The sequence below is a fragment of the Priapulus caudatus genome, unplaced genomic scaffold (assembly GCF_000485595.1).
Source record: "Priapulus caudatus unplaced genomic scaffold, Priapulus_caudatus-5.0.1 Scaffold680, whole genome shotgun sequence".
Classification (NCBI taxonomy): domain Eukaryota; kingdom Metazoa; phylum Priapulida; class Priapulimorpha; order Priapulimorphida; family Priapulidae; genus Priapulus; species Priapulus caudatus.
The window spans coordinates 132527-151051 of NW_014577741.1; the positions used below are offsets into that span (position 1 = coordinate 132527).

At 44.3% G+C, this 18525-nt stretch overlaps 1 protein-coding gene across 2 annotated transcripts in view; it reads right to left on the bottom strand.

The window, feature by feature from the left end:
* Window positions 1-17810, bottom strand: part of LOC106812735 — a 42483-nt gene extending 24673 nt beyond the window's left edge. Inside the window, exons 1-3 of one of the 2 annotated variants that reach the window (XM_014816685.1) lie at window positions 17579-17810; window positions 11177-12260; window positions 9170-10681 (exon numbers count right to left, since the gene is read on the bottom strand). In XM_014816685.1, coding sequence (XP_014672171.1) covers window positions 9170-10681; window positions 11177-12260; window positions 17579-17658 — 2676 coding nt within the window. In that variant the 5' untranslated portion in view covers window positions 17659-17810. The other variant, XM_014816687.1, reaches the window with a different exon arrangement.
* Window positions 17811-18525: the final 715 nt, after the last annotated feature.

The window sequence follows — 18525 nt, forward strand, 5'->3', positions numbered from 1 at the left end:
AGACAGGACCATGAGAGAAAGAGAGACAGAGAGACAGAGACAGGACCATGAGAGAGAGAGAGAGAGAGAGAGAGAGACATGACCATGAGAGAGAGAGAGAGAGAGAGAGAGAGACATGACCATGAGGGAGAGAGAGAGAGAGAGAGAGACATGACCATGAGAGAGAGAGAGAGAGAGAGAGAGAGAGAGACAGAGAGAAAGAGGGGGTGAGCGAGAAAGCGCGCGTGTGCGAGAGTGAGGAGGACCAGCGATGTGGAGAGAGTGAGCGGGAGGTGTGCGTACAGCACCCAGCATTAATAACACCAGCCGAGGAGTATTTTGCAAGCAAGATGGCTTCACGTGTGTACACATGGGGCGTGCACACACCCGCATTAAGATCTGAGCTCAAGTAATATACAGGTAGGTATACAAATAGAGATGGGGAAAATTCAGGAAGAAACTCACCGGAGACTTGGCAAATGTGCAGAGCATAACTTCCCTAGGGTAATTTTCCCCTAGAATTTCAGATTATATTATGATAGTAAGTGCATAAATAATAGCATATAGGCCCTACCTACAAATGTCTATAATCACGCACTCACGTTTGTCATAAAACAACAGTGAATTTCGAAAAAATCTTTTATTTTGACTGCTAACATGACACCGCGCGATTGTGCTGCCACCCTGAAAAAGTTTGTCAATTTATTTTGCACGTTTTATACAGACCGATGGCTAAGCACGAAAGTGCAATTATATTTATACCTAAATGCTATTTAACCGAACGATTTTTATTTTAGGACAAATTCGTCGATATTATAACTGAAACCAAGTGTCGTTCATAAGATATTGCAATCCTTCTCCTCTTAAATTAATAAATAAGAAACACCCTCGGTCTGTAGCCTGCAGCCGAAACGCTGTTTTGCGCAACTTTAGCGCAGTGGATGCGCTTCCAGTGGCGACACCGTCGTTGTAAGCAACGGTATAGCCGTCAGTTTTAAAACGTTTTTAATGAATAAGATATTTAAGATATTTCTAATGGATATTGAACCATAAAACTTATCATGTAGCGCAATTTTAACCTATTTTAACTGAAAATATCCAATGAACCTAGAGTAATGTATCCCCCCTTAAACCGTATAATTCGATCTGAATGAACGGCAGATTCGAGGATTTTGAGGTCATTCGTACCAGATATCCGGTCATTCTATTATAACCGCTACAATATATAATTAGCACAACGCTGAGGGGGTCCAACCTGAACAATACGGACGTACTAGTCGGTGATGTTTGGCAGACATGGCCAACAAAAGAAAATAATTTAATGATTATTCTGCGCACGAGGGCCCGCGCAGAATGGATGGCCCCTCCACGCATGATTTGCACCACGATTTCCGTAGTAACTGTATAAAATGAAATGCGAAATTCCTGTTATTATCACCACACGTCGTGCACCCAATCAGACGTTACCTCACCCACACATGTCCGTGAGTCATCTACAGTGACGTACGCATAGGTGACGCCACCTACTTACGTGTCTTTCTGTGATCTTGCCTAATTTAACGCAGATATGTGTCCTCACCCTCTACTCCCACGCAGCTTTGTGACCTCACCTGCTGCAATCACACAGCTGTGACCTCGCCTTTTAAACTCAGACAGCTCTGAGCCCTCACCTTTAAACTCATACAGATCTGCGACCGGCCTCACCTGCTACTTCCACACAGCTCTGTGACCTCACCTGCTATACTTACACACCTCTGTGACCTCATCAGCTACTATCACGCAGCTGTATGACCTCACCTGCTACTCCCACACAGCTCTGTGACCTTACATGCTACACTTACACAGCTCTGTGACCTCACCTTTTAAAGTCACATTGCTCTGTGACCTCGCCTTTTAAACTCACCCAGCTCTGTGACCTCAACTTTTAAACTCACACAGACCTGTGAACTCACCTGCTACTTCCACACAGCTCTGTGACCTCACCTTTAAACTCACACAGACCTGTGCCCTCACCAGCTTCTTCCACACAGCAGCATGTGACCTCACCTGCTGCACTTACACGTCTCTGTGACCTCACGCTTTAAACTCACACACCTCTATGTGACCTCACCTGCTACCCTTACATATCTTTGTGACCTCTACTGTTACACTCACACAGCTCTGTGACCTCGCATTTTAAACTCATACAGACCTGTGACCTCACCTGCTTCGTCCACACCGCTCTGTGACCTCACCTGTTACTCCCACACAGCTATGTGACTTCACCTTTAAACTCACACAAACCTGTGCACTTACCTGCTACTTCCACACAGCTCTGTGACTTCACGCTTTAACATTCACACAGCTCTGTGGCTTCACCTTTTAAACTCTCACACCTATGTGGTCTCACCCGTACCCGGGCTCTATAATAACTTACTGGATTTGTCGACGATGTTGTAGGAAGAAAACGCGTTGTACGACTCGAGGGACCGCCAGTGTAAAGATGTATAAACTGAGGCAGTGTTTGCATTTGTTTTCGTGACTTAGCATTGAAATTTTGTTCTTAGACATTACGCCAATGTCCGCTGTGGTAGATAGACGTGCAGCTGACACACTATAATCATTATGCAAGTGCCGACACAACCTGCTGCCAATTAAAGCTGCACTATGCTCATCCAAACGCTAATTTCTCCAGTACTAGACTATAGCAAATACTTCGTGTCATGCATAATCACACTACCTTATGACAAAATAAACTCTAGTTCCTCCCATTTCACTGCGCGTTGTCTTATAAAAGGCATTTGAAAATACCTCCAATGTTGTTCAAATTTTCCGATGTTGTTGACACTTTCGCGTTGCCCTGCCAAGCAACCGCACAGCGGTGCTGCGGTACAGTGGTACGGGTGTAGCAAAGATAAAAACATGTGACGTCACCTAACCGCTTCGAGGCTAAATTGTTTGGCAAACAAGTCGGCGTTGGCGCCAGAATGCCAGTTTTCTCACCTCTTTCTTGTGGGTTTTAAGCAAACGCGCAGTGAAATGGGAGGAACTAGAGTTCATTTTGTCATAAGGTAGTGTGATTATGCATGACACGAAGTATTTGCTAGTCTAGTAATGGAGAAATTAGCGTTTGAATGCGCATAGTGCGGCTTTAACCCGTAGATGTATAATACATACTACGTACACGCTGTTCTATATATATATATATTTATTTATTTATTTATTTATTCATTTATTTACCTTGCACAGACTATAGAATTACCACCTAAACGTCAGACGTTCTGTGAACACGAGCAATGGCAACTAATGGCGTGGGTGTGACATCTAATATTGAACCGACGTGTGCCGAAATTTTAAGGATATACAGTACTGATAATTAACTCCACATCTCTCGATCGAGTATATAGACTACTATATAGAAATCCCACTAGCCTAATAGAGCCGTCTTATATATATATAACAAATCAGAACAAGTTCATTTGGAAATTGCTATAAACCAGTAACTGTATCAGTAACGCACAGGTGAGCACGCACATGCACATATATCCAGCGCACGCCCGCATGCACCCTCGCACGCACGCGCGCGCGCTACCAGGTAACCTTGGTGTAGACACGCAGATAGCAGCTTGTACTTTGTAGCACAATCGCTTTACGAACGCACAGCGAGGCGAGTTCTACCCTCTAGGTGTAAATGACACTGACACAGTCAACATAAACATGAAGAGTAATGGCACGCAAACTCTCCGCGATGCAATGAAACGCCACTGAATCATTGACGCGGCAATTTACACTTACGGCGATGCGTCGCGCAAGATGGCGGTAAATCTTAATTATTCTCCGAGCGCAGAGCGCGATTGATCGGTTTATTTTCAGAGGACGTGCTCAGCGCGGGAAATGTCGGCACCGCATAACTAGCTCGCGGGATCTATTAGCACAAGCAAATTCGCCAACAGAACACTAGCTACACCACCAGGCCTCGTCTCCCCGTCATAACACATTCCGCACTGTAAGGCATGCGTTGATCGCAGCTTGTTTCAAAATGTCTCAGCTAGAACTGCTTAAATGTCTCAAATTTCCTTGTTGGGTCTCAAGAGCGATCTGCTATAAAATATCTCAAAACTTATTTCCAAGTCTCAATAACATGTCGTCTTGTAAGAAATTGTGTCTCAGTAACCTGGCAAATGTCCCCATGTCACGTCGTCGTGTCTAAAATTTCATCTTTCTCACATGTTTAATGTATTCGCTTCAAATGCCTCAATCTACGATTGTTATAATAGTATAGGCGCCCTATATTGCAAGCAATTCATCGCGAGCGCACTGTAGTGTTCACGTACCGCAGTGGTGGTAGGGTTTGGCATCTAGAGGAGGGAGGTATCCCTTAGAACAAGATGCTGAGACGCTCCTAGATTCCTGCGCTCCTCAAGGTCCCGCCTCAAGGTTTCACAGTACCTGTTTTTTGTTTGTTAATGGCACGCACGCGTCGGCGAGGGAAGGTGTACGTCGCACACCAGAGCACGTACGGTGTAAGCGTCTCTTTACGACAGTAGCTGACCGCTAGCGATGGCACGCTCAGGAATGTGAGCTCGCCCCTAGGCTGGAGAGAGATAACACACAACTTTCACTGGCCGATGAGTCGAGTGCTCACGACAACAGCAGAGGAGATTAGCGTAACGCGAAGAATTTACCGCGTCTTTCACTTTCTCAGATAGTTGGGACTTGCTGGAATTAGAAACCGAGATACGTCCCGTAAACAGGCCACCGTGACTTGTCATGCCAGGTGAGTCGCTCTCGTATTTACCTATGAAACCGATTATACCCAATTACCAAATATCAACATATTCTCAAAATCACAAAATTTTGCTAAAAATTGCAAGTGAATACTCAGACGGTCGCACCTACGGGCGGGCGGGCCCTTAGTTGTGGTAACTGGCCCGTCCTGGCTTCCACGCGCTGAGAAACGCCACTGAATACAGTACTATCAGATACTAAGCGCAATTAAATCTGACAATACACTGCTATCATAGTATACGTAGCTACTGTTCTTTTAGGACAGGTCAGGCTAAAACAAGAATGTGATGTACGGAAGCTTTCATGTTTTCACTTAGAGGAGCATTATAAAGACGGACCACACCCCCGCTATGCGACGACTCAGCTAAATTGCTCAAAAACCTCTTTGCATGGATAGCATCTGTGTGGAGAATATGCTGCACGTCAGTAATAACTACACGTCAATAATAGACGAGAAATATATCCTGTACCTATATCTAAACTTGTACGGCGAACAAATGTACGACACGGGCAGCAGAAAGAAATCGGTACGAAATATACGGGAAACTCGCATCGCTAACACAACAAGCGATTTCGTTTTGTCACAGAAGAAGCTTAGCGATGTTTCAGACCAACCCCCTAAACTAGCACACGGGCGTACCGCGAAAGCTATCAAAAGATGGCCTACACCCGAACGCCTTTGTATCGCCAACAATGTGCGGTTTCACTAGCAGAAAAGCATGTACGCGTACAATGACAGGCAGGAAATACCCCCTGTCTGCACCCCTTGTCTTACGTCTCAACGTGGTCCTATTCCCACCATCAACACATAATGGCCTTATTTATCGGTCTACAGACCAGCGGAAATATTGAGCAAGGATACGTCTGTTCAACTGCAGTGCTGATCATGCCAGATGATCATGAGCGTGGTACAGGCGCAGATTTATCTGCACATGCGTGCGTGTTACCTGCGTGTTACGTGTGCGCGCATACCCATAATATACAGATATAGACAGATATATATTAAATGTCCCAAATATGCCCATACTCCCATATGTACAGGCATAAGAACAGCGTACAGGTGAATGTGACTTAAATTGTATCAAGAGCTAATAATATATATACCTAGCCTAATACCCTAATATCTACACCTGTAATAATATATATACCTAGCCTAATACCCTAATATATCTACACCTGTAATAATATATATACCTAGCCTAATACCCTAATATATCTACACCTGTAATAATATATATACCTAGCCTAATACCCTATTATCTACACCTGTAATCTATATTTATATATCTGCGATCTCTGTCCGTCCGTCTGTCTGTCTGTCTGTCTGTGGAGTGGACAAGCATATTGGTATATGGGTATTTTGTTAGTGCCTTAACTCTTCTATGCAATCTGACTGTGCCAGGTTAGGAATAACACAGACATTTCGGATTTTGGATTTTTGCACAGTCACATTGCATACAACAGTTCAATCACGATGGGCATATAGAGCGCAGGGTCCACAGAGAGAGGGATGGAGGGAGGGAGAGAGATATGTCTGTTTAAATTCATTTGAGTTAATTTATTTATCACCTTTAATTTACTTATCATATTTTAAAAACAATGGTTTGTTTACACATATTTTCCAATTGAACTGATTACTGAATAGCAACTCTTGACAATAGAAAACAATATTGTATAGTTTCAGAAAATATTCACACCATCCTCCCCCTCAATCCTCTGTATCGTCAAAATCAAGCCCCAACATTTACTGGAAAATGAGGCAAAATACCCCCTGGGAAATCCAATCCTCCTGTGAGGAGGTATTAATATTATCTGGAACTACATGTTGTTGGTTTCCAATGGTGTAGCACACATACTTGGATTGCCCCAGTTTTCTCTAATTTTCGGTATTTTTTAAAATATAAGAACCTGTTTAGTTTATCAGGCTGAAGAGGTTCTTATATAATAGGTGCTTTATTGTTCCAATTTCAGCCTGGAGGTTCTTAAAATCACGGGTTCTTTTATGCGGGTTTTTACTGTATATATATATGGGTATACAGTATGCAAAAGCTACCTGTACATTTTCCGAATTTAATCACATGTTTAATAGCGTTTTCATCATTTAGTTTCACATATTATTTTTAAAATAAATTTATAAATATAAAACAATAGGAATTTCTCAACTTAATAACAGGTTTAAATATTAGATTATATGCCTAACGTTAATTTTTCAATCGAAATGGAATTTTAAAATTTTTTTTTTTAATAATAATTAAATACTTTAAATTTATCTGTAAAAGGAAATGAGCCGGTGGCCCTTTTGAGCCACCATCCACTGCATTCCACAGCACTTGTAGATTGCGTCGATTACGTTGCTGTGGGTAACACTGAAATCGTTTGACATTGAACTACCGATCACACACAGCTAAGCTAGTATATGCACTTCACATTCCCTTTCTTGCTTACAATTCAAACAGCATCACGCGCTGCAGTGCATACATTTTTTTATCGCTACGGTACTCGGACCTATTTCGGACTGCTGAGTGTTGACTATTGCGCTACAACAAGCCCGCCACATCGTTGCATCACTAAACTACCCGCAGCCATGTCCTGATTTAATGCAACTTCATCACCATGTCGAAAGAACCTCGCAGAGTATTAATATATTGTGGTCGTGATTTTTGCTGTTTTGTGACAGCTAACGAAATACGGAAGTAAATATTTCATCCCTTGAAATGTTTCGTGCGTACCGCCTGAATCACTCGCTTCAAGCAGCAATTTATGTTATCTTAACTGCACCGCCACAATAAATACAAGTCGTTCGACTGGCACAACCCAATTCTATCGTAACGCCTAGAAGATAGTCTCTCTGTACAAGACCTGTGTGAAGTCACAGATCTAAGGGGGTGAGTGGAGAGACTCGTCTAGATCCGCAACTGCCTGGTTATAACGGGGAAATGGAATGAGGTGGAGGTTGCATACCAAGGAAGCAGAGATTACCTGTATGTTTCACGCGACGTTGAGATGCTCTAACAGAACACGGCCACCACATTTAAATAGTCGAGCTTTTCCCTCTCATGATCAAGCAGCTTTAACATGTCGTGTAAACTCACACGCACTTATGAAATTCATAGAATTTCTTCTGCTTTCCGCATATAATTCTTACATTCAAAGAGAATCGCGTGAAAGCTCAGATGATATATTATCAGGAGTGATATCCATCTATTATTATTCACCACTGATATTATATTATATATACTTGGTGGTCAAGGCCACCGACTATCGAAGGAGATCCAACAGTACTGCGGAAGGGGTCGTTGTCGTATATATATGTACCCGAGGTACATCAGTGTATACTATGTATACAGAAGTGTACCCGAACCATAACCCTAACCCTAACCCTAAACACAGGGTACATATATGCTGAGAAGATACAGGTCTGGTATACATATACGTACCTCGGGTACATATATATGTAGTACCCTATACGACAACGACCCTTCGTGCAACAGTACTGTACTCTGCGAATCGCGTTCACAACGACTTATATAAGCGGAAAGGTAACCGTGACGCACCTAACGACATGAATATATATCCTGTACTTGCACACATTGTACTCGATGGATCGACAGCTAATTCATTTACATATCACGTATCCGGATCGAATTCATTCGTTTTACTTATGTAATTGGAGCATGAATATAATGCACACGAGCATTGTTAGGAACGGGACGAGTAATGAGTAATGCGAAAAGGAGCGTGAACACAAACCGTGCAATCAGTTCTGGCTGAACTGATCAAAGCAGTAGTTCGTGTGATTGCCGTTGTAACTTGTAGTTGAGCTTGAACAGTAATGTGGTCAGGCCGCATTGGGGGGTGTGCGTGTAGTGTCTGCTATGGTTAACCCGCTGTGAGCGCATATATACCCGCAGTCACATCAACGCGCAAGGATGATGCACCATAACGAATGCGTCATAAAAATGTCACGAAGAGAAATAGCTAGTTCACGGAAAAATAGTCGAGGAGAATGACTAGTGGCACACTACAGTACGCTTACGTTTTCGTTTCGAATACAGTTTAAAACAACACAACAAATGCCACAACAACTGTTGCAGTTACAATGCACACTACATGACAGGTTATGGGTAAAATCAGGGCAAGGAATCGACATAGGACACAATGCACTAGGCTCACATTTTTGTTTCAATTACAATAAACAAGTCAACCACCTATCTTAGCAACTGTCGCAAAACATCACAAGTAAATTCATGGGGAAACTAAAATAAAATCGTAGTGTGCACAATGCACTTAGTCTCAGACAATTATGTACAATAAACATGTCAACAGTTGTTTCAACAAAGTTCTGTCGCAAAACATATGAATTCGTTGGAAAAGGCTGAAGGCAACTAATCGGTAGTGGGCATTCGTGGTGTGGTAGACTCACGTTTTTGTTGCGCTCCTTGATGAAGCAAGACCTTCCCTCCATCAGCACCATCTCGCCATCGAAGCTGATGTTGCACGGCTCCACATGCACGAGGAAGCTCGCCTCCTCCTCGTCCTCCTCCTGCAGGCTCGAGAAGATAAGGTTGCCAAAGGCGGAGCGCTGCACGTGCGCTCCTCCGCTCGCGTCCATGTCCCCATACAGGTCCTCCACGCTGTACCCACCCGCGTCGTTGTCGTCGTCATCGTCGGCGTCGTAGTCGTCGCCGTAGTCGGGTGTGTCGTCGTCAGCGAACGCCGACGGTGTCTCTGCCTCCTCCTCCTCCTCCTCCTGCCGGTCTTCCTCTGTGAGGCGTGACGCAGGAGAGGTGGGGTCACACTCGATTGGCGAGGGGAGGTTCACCTCAGTCGTGCTGTCTACCTGACCGAATGTCTTTGGCGTTGCGGTGATGTCGTCCAACTCAAATCTGAAGCGCAGCGGCCGACTGTGGCCATTGACAAGTGGCTTCGCCGCGACGGCTGCAAGTTTCTCCCTCGCAAGTTTCACTTCATTGTTAACAGGTGTGTGCAGGTCTGGTGCAACCCTCTCATTGTCATTCTCAGTCCTATTCGTCGTCGTTGGCGTCGTTGTTGTTGTTGTTGTAGGTTTTTTGTTGCTCGCTGGCTCCAACGATTCTGTTGCCGTTGCTGTGTTGGCGACGCCGCGCCGAGAGTCCCGCTTGAGTGGTGTATAAACGCCCGTGTCGTACCTGTAGACCTTCCCCTTCGAGCGAATACGCGCAAGAACACCCGAGTCGATCCCCCGATGCTGGGGATGGCTGGGGGGCAGCTTCATGCTGCCAGAGGAACAACCCATCTCCCTGCCTCCGAGCAGCGCCGAATTTGGCTTGATCACAAAGCCATCCTTGCAGAGTTCGGCGTTGATGCCGTCCAGTTGTCTCGCTGCGGCAATCGGCTGCGAATGCATCATGCTGTCCACTGGCAGGGCTTGTACTTCCTTCCTGCCATCAACATCCTGCGAGGTCTCACTCTCTTCCTTCGTAGTGCAGACATCACCTGCTGCCACCTGACGCTCGGATGAGTCACTATTCGAGGAGTCTGTCGCCGCTATGGATGCGTCACCATCTGATGCGGGCGCTCCCGCCGGCGTGGATGCTGCGTCACGTCGTGGCCGATACGAACTGGGTTTGACCAGCTCCTCCTCCAACACTCGCGATGCACTGTCAGCCCGACATCGCGACGGTGCAGCCGCATTCACGGCCGGACTCAGGATGTTGTGGGTGGACAGAGGCGTGTAGGCAGGGAGATCATGCACACTGCTGTCCACGACCAGATCAGCTGGCTCCGGAGAGGACACGATGTGGTGGGTGGACAGAGCTGCACTCGGTAGGGAGCTGTTGCTTAACACTCGGTCAGCTGCCTCATTACTGGACGTGTGGTGGGAAAGAATGGCTGCCTTTGGTAGGATTTGTGGTCTTTTTGGCAAAAAACATGGAGGCTTGTCTGCAACCTGTAGCTGTGAAAATACAATCGTACAGCAAGGGCTATAGGTATGGGTCCACATACATATATATAGTAATGAATACTCACAAAACATGGTAGTTCACGATCACAGATTCGTATGAGTGATTATATCACATTATCATATTCAATACCTACGTGTATTGGTTCACTAAATTGTACACTAAATCTGGTTATTTACGATAGCCATAAAGTCCTTCAGAATAACTGCACGAAAATAGATGATTATTTAATTTAACATTGATCAGTAGATCTAAATGTGAATATTTTTAACACTCTCGCCATCTCCTCTCCCTCTCTTTCTCTCCCGCTCTCCCTCTCTCTCTCTCTCTCTCTCTCTCTCTCTCTCTCTCTCTCTCTCTCTCTCTCTATCTCTCTCTCTCTCTCTGCCTCTCCATTCAGCAGTTCCTACCTCCCTCTCTCTACCTCTTGCTCACAATCTTCCTTACAACAACTCTCTTTCCTCTCCCTGCCTCTTTTTATCTCTCACCTTTGCATCTGCTGCACTTGCCCTGGCTCGCAGCTGCCTGGGAATAGGTGCATGCTGATTGTGCAGTTCGTTCAACCTCTTCTCAAACCGGGACACCTTATCCAGGTTCTTGTCACCTGTAATATTCTTCTGGTTTTCCGCTTTAACCGCTGCAGTGCCGTTTTTCTCTAATCGGGTGACACTCCCTATCGCTGGCGTGATTTTCGTGACAACCATGTCGTCGGTTGGCTCACTGTGGCCATTGGTCAACAGGGTACAGTCTGCGTGGTGGGAGCCGGGCGGTCGCTGCTGTCCCACACGATGCCATCTCTTCACGAGCGCTTTATCCACTCTGCCCGTCTCAAACAAACTCCTGTAGCACTGCACTGTGTTCGGCCTCGGTAGTTCGTCTACAGTGCCAGCACCGTGATTACGCCCAATTTTGTCGCATTCATCGTGCCCCACTTCCCGCTCCGCGCTCTCATTACCACTTGACGACCCGTCAATAGCGCCCGCAAACGCCGCGTCACCAGAGGGCGCCGCACCGCCAGGAGGCATCGCCTCGCTGCTGCTGCAGCCGCTCGACTCGCTCGTGGTGGCGCTGCCGTGCCGCTGCCGGCCCGCGCTCGCGAGCAGCTGCTCAACACTGCTGCTGCGCTTGAGCGCCGTGTGCCCATAGAGGGCGCTCTCCTCGCGCGTGTCCAGCAGGTCGCCCATCGACGTAAAGCGGCGCGTCAGCACGCTCACGAAGCCCGGCCGGTACATCTCAAAGTCCTGCTCAGCCTCCGGCAGCTCGCTCTGGCCCTCGGCGAGCACGAGAGCGAGCGCGTACTCCGCGGGCCGCCGCGCGCACTCCCGGCCACGTGCGCCGCCGTCCCTGCCCACCGCCAGTCGCCGCTCGCTCTTAATCCACGGGTTCTCCGCGACGCGCGGGATGTGCGCATCGGCGTCCGAGTCGGAGTCAGATTCCCGCGTCGACGCGCGCTCGCGATCCGTCGCCACCGCGTCGTCTCGCATGCTATCTGAGGTGCTTAGCCCTTTATGTTTGAGAGATGCTCGCTGTTTTAGAATCGGATCCTGTCTCCAGGTGGAGGCGTTAGTATACCTACAACGTGCATACATGGTATGGTTACTCGGTGAATCGGGTAGAGGTGTTAGTATACATACAACGTGCATACATGGTATGGTTACTCGGTGAATCAGGTGGAGGTGTTAGTATACCTACAACGTGCATACATGGTATGGTTACACAGTGAATCAGGTGGAGGCGTTAGTATACCTACAACGTGCATACATGGTATGGTTACACGGTGAATCGGGTGGAGGTGTTAATATACCTACAACGTGCATACATGGTATGGTTACTCGGTGAATCAGGTGGAGGTGTTAATATACCTACAACGTGCATACATGGTATGGTTACTCGGTGAATCAGGTGGAGGTGTTAGTATACCTACAACGTGCATACATGGTATGGTTACCTCGTGAATGCGGGTGAGTGTTAGTAACCTACAACCGTGCATACATGGTATGGTACCGTAATAAGGTGAAGGCGTAATATACCTACAGCACGTGCAACAATGTAATGGTTACGCCTCGTGAACGGTGAGGCGTAGTAAACCATACAACGTCCACACATGTAGGTTACTCAGTGAATCAGGTGGAGGCGTAATATAGCCTACAACGTGCAGAACATGTAATGGTACTCGTAATCAGGTGAGGTCCAGTATACCTACACGTGCAATACCAGGAGGTTACCGGTGAATCAGTGGAGGTGTAGTATACCTACAAACCGTGCATACATGGTATGGTACTCGTGGAATCAGGTGGGAGGGCTTAGTAACCTACAAACTGCATACATTATGGTTACTCGGTGACATCGTGCAAAGGGATAATAATACTACAAACGTGCCATACATGGTATAAAGTTACTCGGCCCTGAATCATGGAGCGTTAATATACCGTACATACGTCGCATACATGGTATGGTACTTCGGAACTCGGGAGGTTGTTAGTCATAGACCTACAGAACGGTGCATACATGGTATGGTTACTGCGTGATCGCGGTGGAGGTGTCTAATTATACCTAACACACGTGCATACATGTAGGTTACATCGTAATCGGTGTAGGGTGTTATAAATACCTTACAACGTGCAATACATGGTATGGTTACGCGTAAGGGTCAGGTGGAGCGTTAGTAGACCTACTAACGTGCCCATAACATGGCTATAGTACTTCGTGAATCAGGTGCGAGCGTTAATATACCTACAACCGTGGCAATCACCATGTAGGTTAACTCGTGAAATCGGTGAGGTGTTAACGTATACCGCTACAACGTGCAATTAGCAGGTATGTTACTCGTCGAATCGAGTGGAGGTGTTAATATACCTACAACGGGCATACATGTAAGGTTACTCGTGAATCAGGTGGATGTGTTAGAACAGTGCTCGAAAATAAAACAAAAAAAAGTGGTTGTCCTGCGACAACCCAGCATCAAATCCGTCGGTTCGCCGAGAACAATTTCCTGGTTGTCCCAAAAAAATATCCCCCAAAATCTCCTATTCAATCACATAATAATAATAATATGTAAAGAAAACACCGCAAAAACATGTGTAAGCCAGGATTTTGTAAACAAGGGGGACATAAAACAGCAAACTGCGCAAAAAGTGATGACTTAATACTTAAGCCCTGACGCTCCCTCCTCACACATCCTACCGGCTCCTCTACCATCTCTCGCAATCTTGTTTTGGGTGCCAATGCGAAAAGGCGAAGCATTTGATGTTCATATGTCTCTGCTCCCTCAAGATAGTAATTGTTCAGTGCGGATCTAGGATTCCCAGGAGGGGGTGAAAAACAAGGTCGGGTATGGGTGTCCTCCCAGAAAATTGAAAGTAGATCGGCAGAGATGGTAATTTGCGGCACTTTGTGAGTACATATACAGCCTTCATCTTGAGCTACACAATCTTTCTCTTTTTGTAAACTACGGACAAACAGAATCCCCAACGTGTTTGTTTTGGCAGTGGGCAACAGCCATCGAAAATCAAAAAATAAAAAGGAATAAAAAATACCAAAATGTAAGGGTGAACTTGCTGGTTTGGCTGTTCCTCGAGCTTGAATTCACCTCTCATACAACTCAGAAAACCTGACATAATACCAGTGTTGAGTAATTAGCAGCTGGTACGTAGTTCTTTCCACACCCATAGATTAATGGCGGGCCGCCAAGCATAAAGTTCCTTGAGAACCCTGAGAAAAACATAAATAAAGTGCCGGTTTCCGTCACAATTCTTTTCTGGCTGTCCACCCCGGACACATCTCCAGACTGGTTAGGTTGTCCGGCCGCAAATTCGGTCTTGTCTCGACAACCGGACACCTTTATTTCGAGCACTGTAGTAATAACTACAACGTCATACATGGTATGGTAATACGTAATCAGTGAGTGTTAGTCCTACCCACAACGTGCATCCCATGTATGGTACTGCCGGCTGAATCAGTGAGGTGTATATACCTTACAACGATGCATACATGTAATGGTACTCGCGAATCAGGTGAAGGTGTAGAGAGCCTACAAGCGTGGGCATACAACTGTTATGGTAACCGCTAATACGGTGGAGGTGTTATTATACCGCTACAACGTGGCATACATGTAATGTACTCGTGAATCGGGTGAGGTGTTAAGATACCTAACAGACGTGCCTACAATGTATCGTTACACCAGGTGAACGCAGTGAGCGTAGAAACCCTACAACGTGGCATACATGGTATTGTACTCGTGAACGGTGAGTTAGTATAGCCTACAACGCCTACATGGTATGGTTACCGTGAATCAGGTGGAGGTGTTAATTAGTATACCTACAACGTGCATACATGGTATGGTTACACGGTGAATCAGGTGGAGGCGTTAGTATACCTACAACGTGCATACATGGTATAGTTACACGGTGAATCAGGTGGAGGCGTTAGTATGTAACGTGCAGACATGAGTGGTTACTCAGTGAATCAGGTGGCAATAATAAAATGCCAACAACTCCAATCGCACGTCTATGCATGATGCAGGTAACACATGTAGATACAGCACTGCGATTCCATGAGATTTTAGAAATTCTGGTCTAACTCTAAGTACATGTACATACACGATGCACAATGATATGCCAAGCCGTTCATGACCTGTATCCGGAAATAGCACAATGCCTAATAATAATATGCACATACATTTATGTAAACTAGCCAAGCCAAAATAATCGTTCTCCATTACTGCCAATAGACATCATGCTAACAGTACAATGTAACATGAAACATACTCTGATGCCTTTCTACATTCACCAAGCGTATCATGATGTAAAATTTGTTAAAAGAGCCTAAGAAAAGTAGAGTAAGTGTCCTAAATAAATTTACTCACTGGGAGAGACAAAGAGCCTCTCCAGCTCACACAGGGGGTGATACTGTCTCTGATATTCCTACTTGTATTTAATGTTAGCCAGCCGATATTGGCTTATACCTAAAGTAAATATAAACATCCTGCTTTCATGCAACCTTTGTAACTAAAATTTGAAGTATTATGGTTTGACATACAGCTTGTAAAACTTGTACATATAAATGAGCTGACTCATGATGAAGAATTTCATGGAGTATAACGCATGACCTTACATGGAGAAAGTTCACCTTATATCCCTCATCACATCTTAAAATTGATGGGCCATATAAACCTTTTACACACCTAGAATATAGTCACAGCATATGCTAACTGCTTTGTCAGCTAGGTTATGGAAATAACATTTTATTAAAAAAACATAACCTGCCTTGTGCACTATTGCTATTGGCTCTATCTATGGCTAAATATTGTATCAAGATTATTTAGTCTCTATCACCTCCATGCTGACTATGATTTACAATTAATACTATTAGTTTCACACACAGTGTAGTCGCTATCACTACAAATCATAACTCATACAATCACAAGTAATAACTTGAAGTACACCAAACGCTAAACCGACCAGGCTCTCCGACTGTTACACGGCGTAGGATCTCTCGCCAACGTAGTGTTAAGCGAGAAGGCAACTTGTGGCTAACCAAACACATGTATTTGCCTGTAGTATTTACAAGTGTAACCATTTGCCAAGTAGACATACTTTTTCGAATAAAACGCATATATGACTAAATACTCACTGATGAGCAGAGGGCTACCCTAAACCCGTCCTACCGTATAGATGTTTCTAATGAGTGATATGGAGTTTGTCATTTTGAACAGTAATATGTTATTAAAAATGAAATGAAACTTTGAAAAATCATGCAGGATTACATGCTAGTTTGTTGAAACATTTAACACTGAACCCTTTTCAAACGATGAGTTTAGAGCTTAAACTAAATATTAATGAGAACTGGTGTGTACGTTACGTACCTGTTTACTGTGTGTGACACATACAGTCAGTCTACAGTACAGTATGTGTATGCTCAATTACGCCAAAAATAACATCTAGTGTGCCAATAATACCATGCAACATATAACCGATCGAGTATTGGCATCGAATATTACTATTAGTATAATATTAGCGACATATTAAATGGGATACCAGTAGGCCCTATCCTGAGTATGCACAAGTAAATACCTGGCTGTAGACTATTTCCTATCTCATCATATATCAGTTATTGATAAATAGAGACTGAGAAAACAGCAAATCATGGAACAATACGGTGGAGAAAATCATTATAAAAGGCAGCACACTCAGATGGAGAAAGGGGATGGTAAATAAAAGCACACTAGAGCTATATAAAGGGAAACTATTTCCTAAACAAGAAACCTTTTACAATAATAATAAAATCGGCAGTAAGCTGCTGTACCAATGTAGAGCGGGATGCCTCCCCGTAAATAAAAGAACCAGGAGATGGTTAGGGGAAGAAAATTTCACTGTGTGCAATAAGGGAGAACCAGAAGACTTCAAGCATTTCCTGTTAGTTTGCCCGGCATACAAACACCTAAGGAAGATTATGTGGGACAGGCTCCAAGAAGTGGAGGTCACCCCTGCACAGCTGGAGGAAAGGCAGGTGCATGATGCTCACCATCTTGAGGCTAAATGAACATAGATGTTATGGGGATTGCGTAGAGCAGGTTAAACATTACTTGGAATCAGCCTGGAAGCTTCGGAACCAAATCTCCGGGTAAAGTGAAATTACCGGTGGGAAACTCAAAAATAAAAAGGGAAACACCGATCTAAAGGTTCCCGTTCATACATACATACATACATGATATAGTTCTACGCGCACTTTACAAGGTATACCCACCATTTGCCACGAAGAAACGTAGCTAGATGCATGCTTCGTACAACATTCGTCCCTAAACCCACTGTGCATGCCTGCCGTCCGCTGTCATTGGCATTGATATGCCAGCATCGAACACTGTGCGTACGTTCCTACATATCCTCGCTTACCTTGCGTCTACCTGTTGAACATCAGATTGTTGTCTCCGTTTCTTGTCCAGCAGGGTTAGCTGCCACGCAGGTAATGCCATGACTAAGAACAAAGCGTTCCCCTATGCACGCCGTAATGACCGTAGGTAAAAATAGTTGCTATAATAATGAATGAAAATGGTTTAAAAGGGTGTCACTGTCCTCTGATCATTGTTCCCGATCTCTGCAGGATCATGTCAGGTGTGAAAACAAATATACGTCACTCGCGCCAACTATCGTGGCGCCATCTAGTCGCTAATCCTGATTAGAGTTTTGGCCATATGTACAATATAAATAAAATAATGAATATTATATATAGTTATCTAGTAGACTAAATTTAAGTCGTCGGGTAATAATTTGCTCATGGAATATATGTTAAATTTGTCATATATAATACACATGTCATACATATGAGTTACTTGTTTTTATTGTGGTCATAATGTTACACATTGTGTAGACTGGTACTCGCTCCCACCTCGATTACTCGATGGGGGTCATCGAGTAACTAAGCCGAGAGGTGGGACCGGGTACCAGTCTACACAGTGTGGTCATATAAAGTTTCACACTGTCACTGTGTGCTGAAAACAGTATAATATATTGTTCTCAGACTGTGTGAAGTATTGAATACTGAATACGGGGTGAATACTGAATAGGAACATTTTTTCACTATTTCTTGCGATATGTGTACGTAAACATTTATAAATCATATTAATTTTCTTTATATATATATATTGATTTTCTATATATATATATTGATTTTAACTCTAATATTTCAAGTGAATGGTACTTAGCATGAAAACACACCTGAATGATATCTAATGTACATGATTCATATTAATTTTCTATATATATATATTGATTTTCTATATATATATATTGATTTTCTATATATATATATATTGATTTTCACTCTAATATTTCAAGTGAAT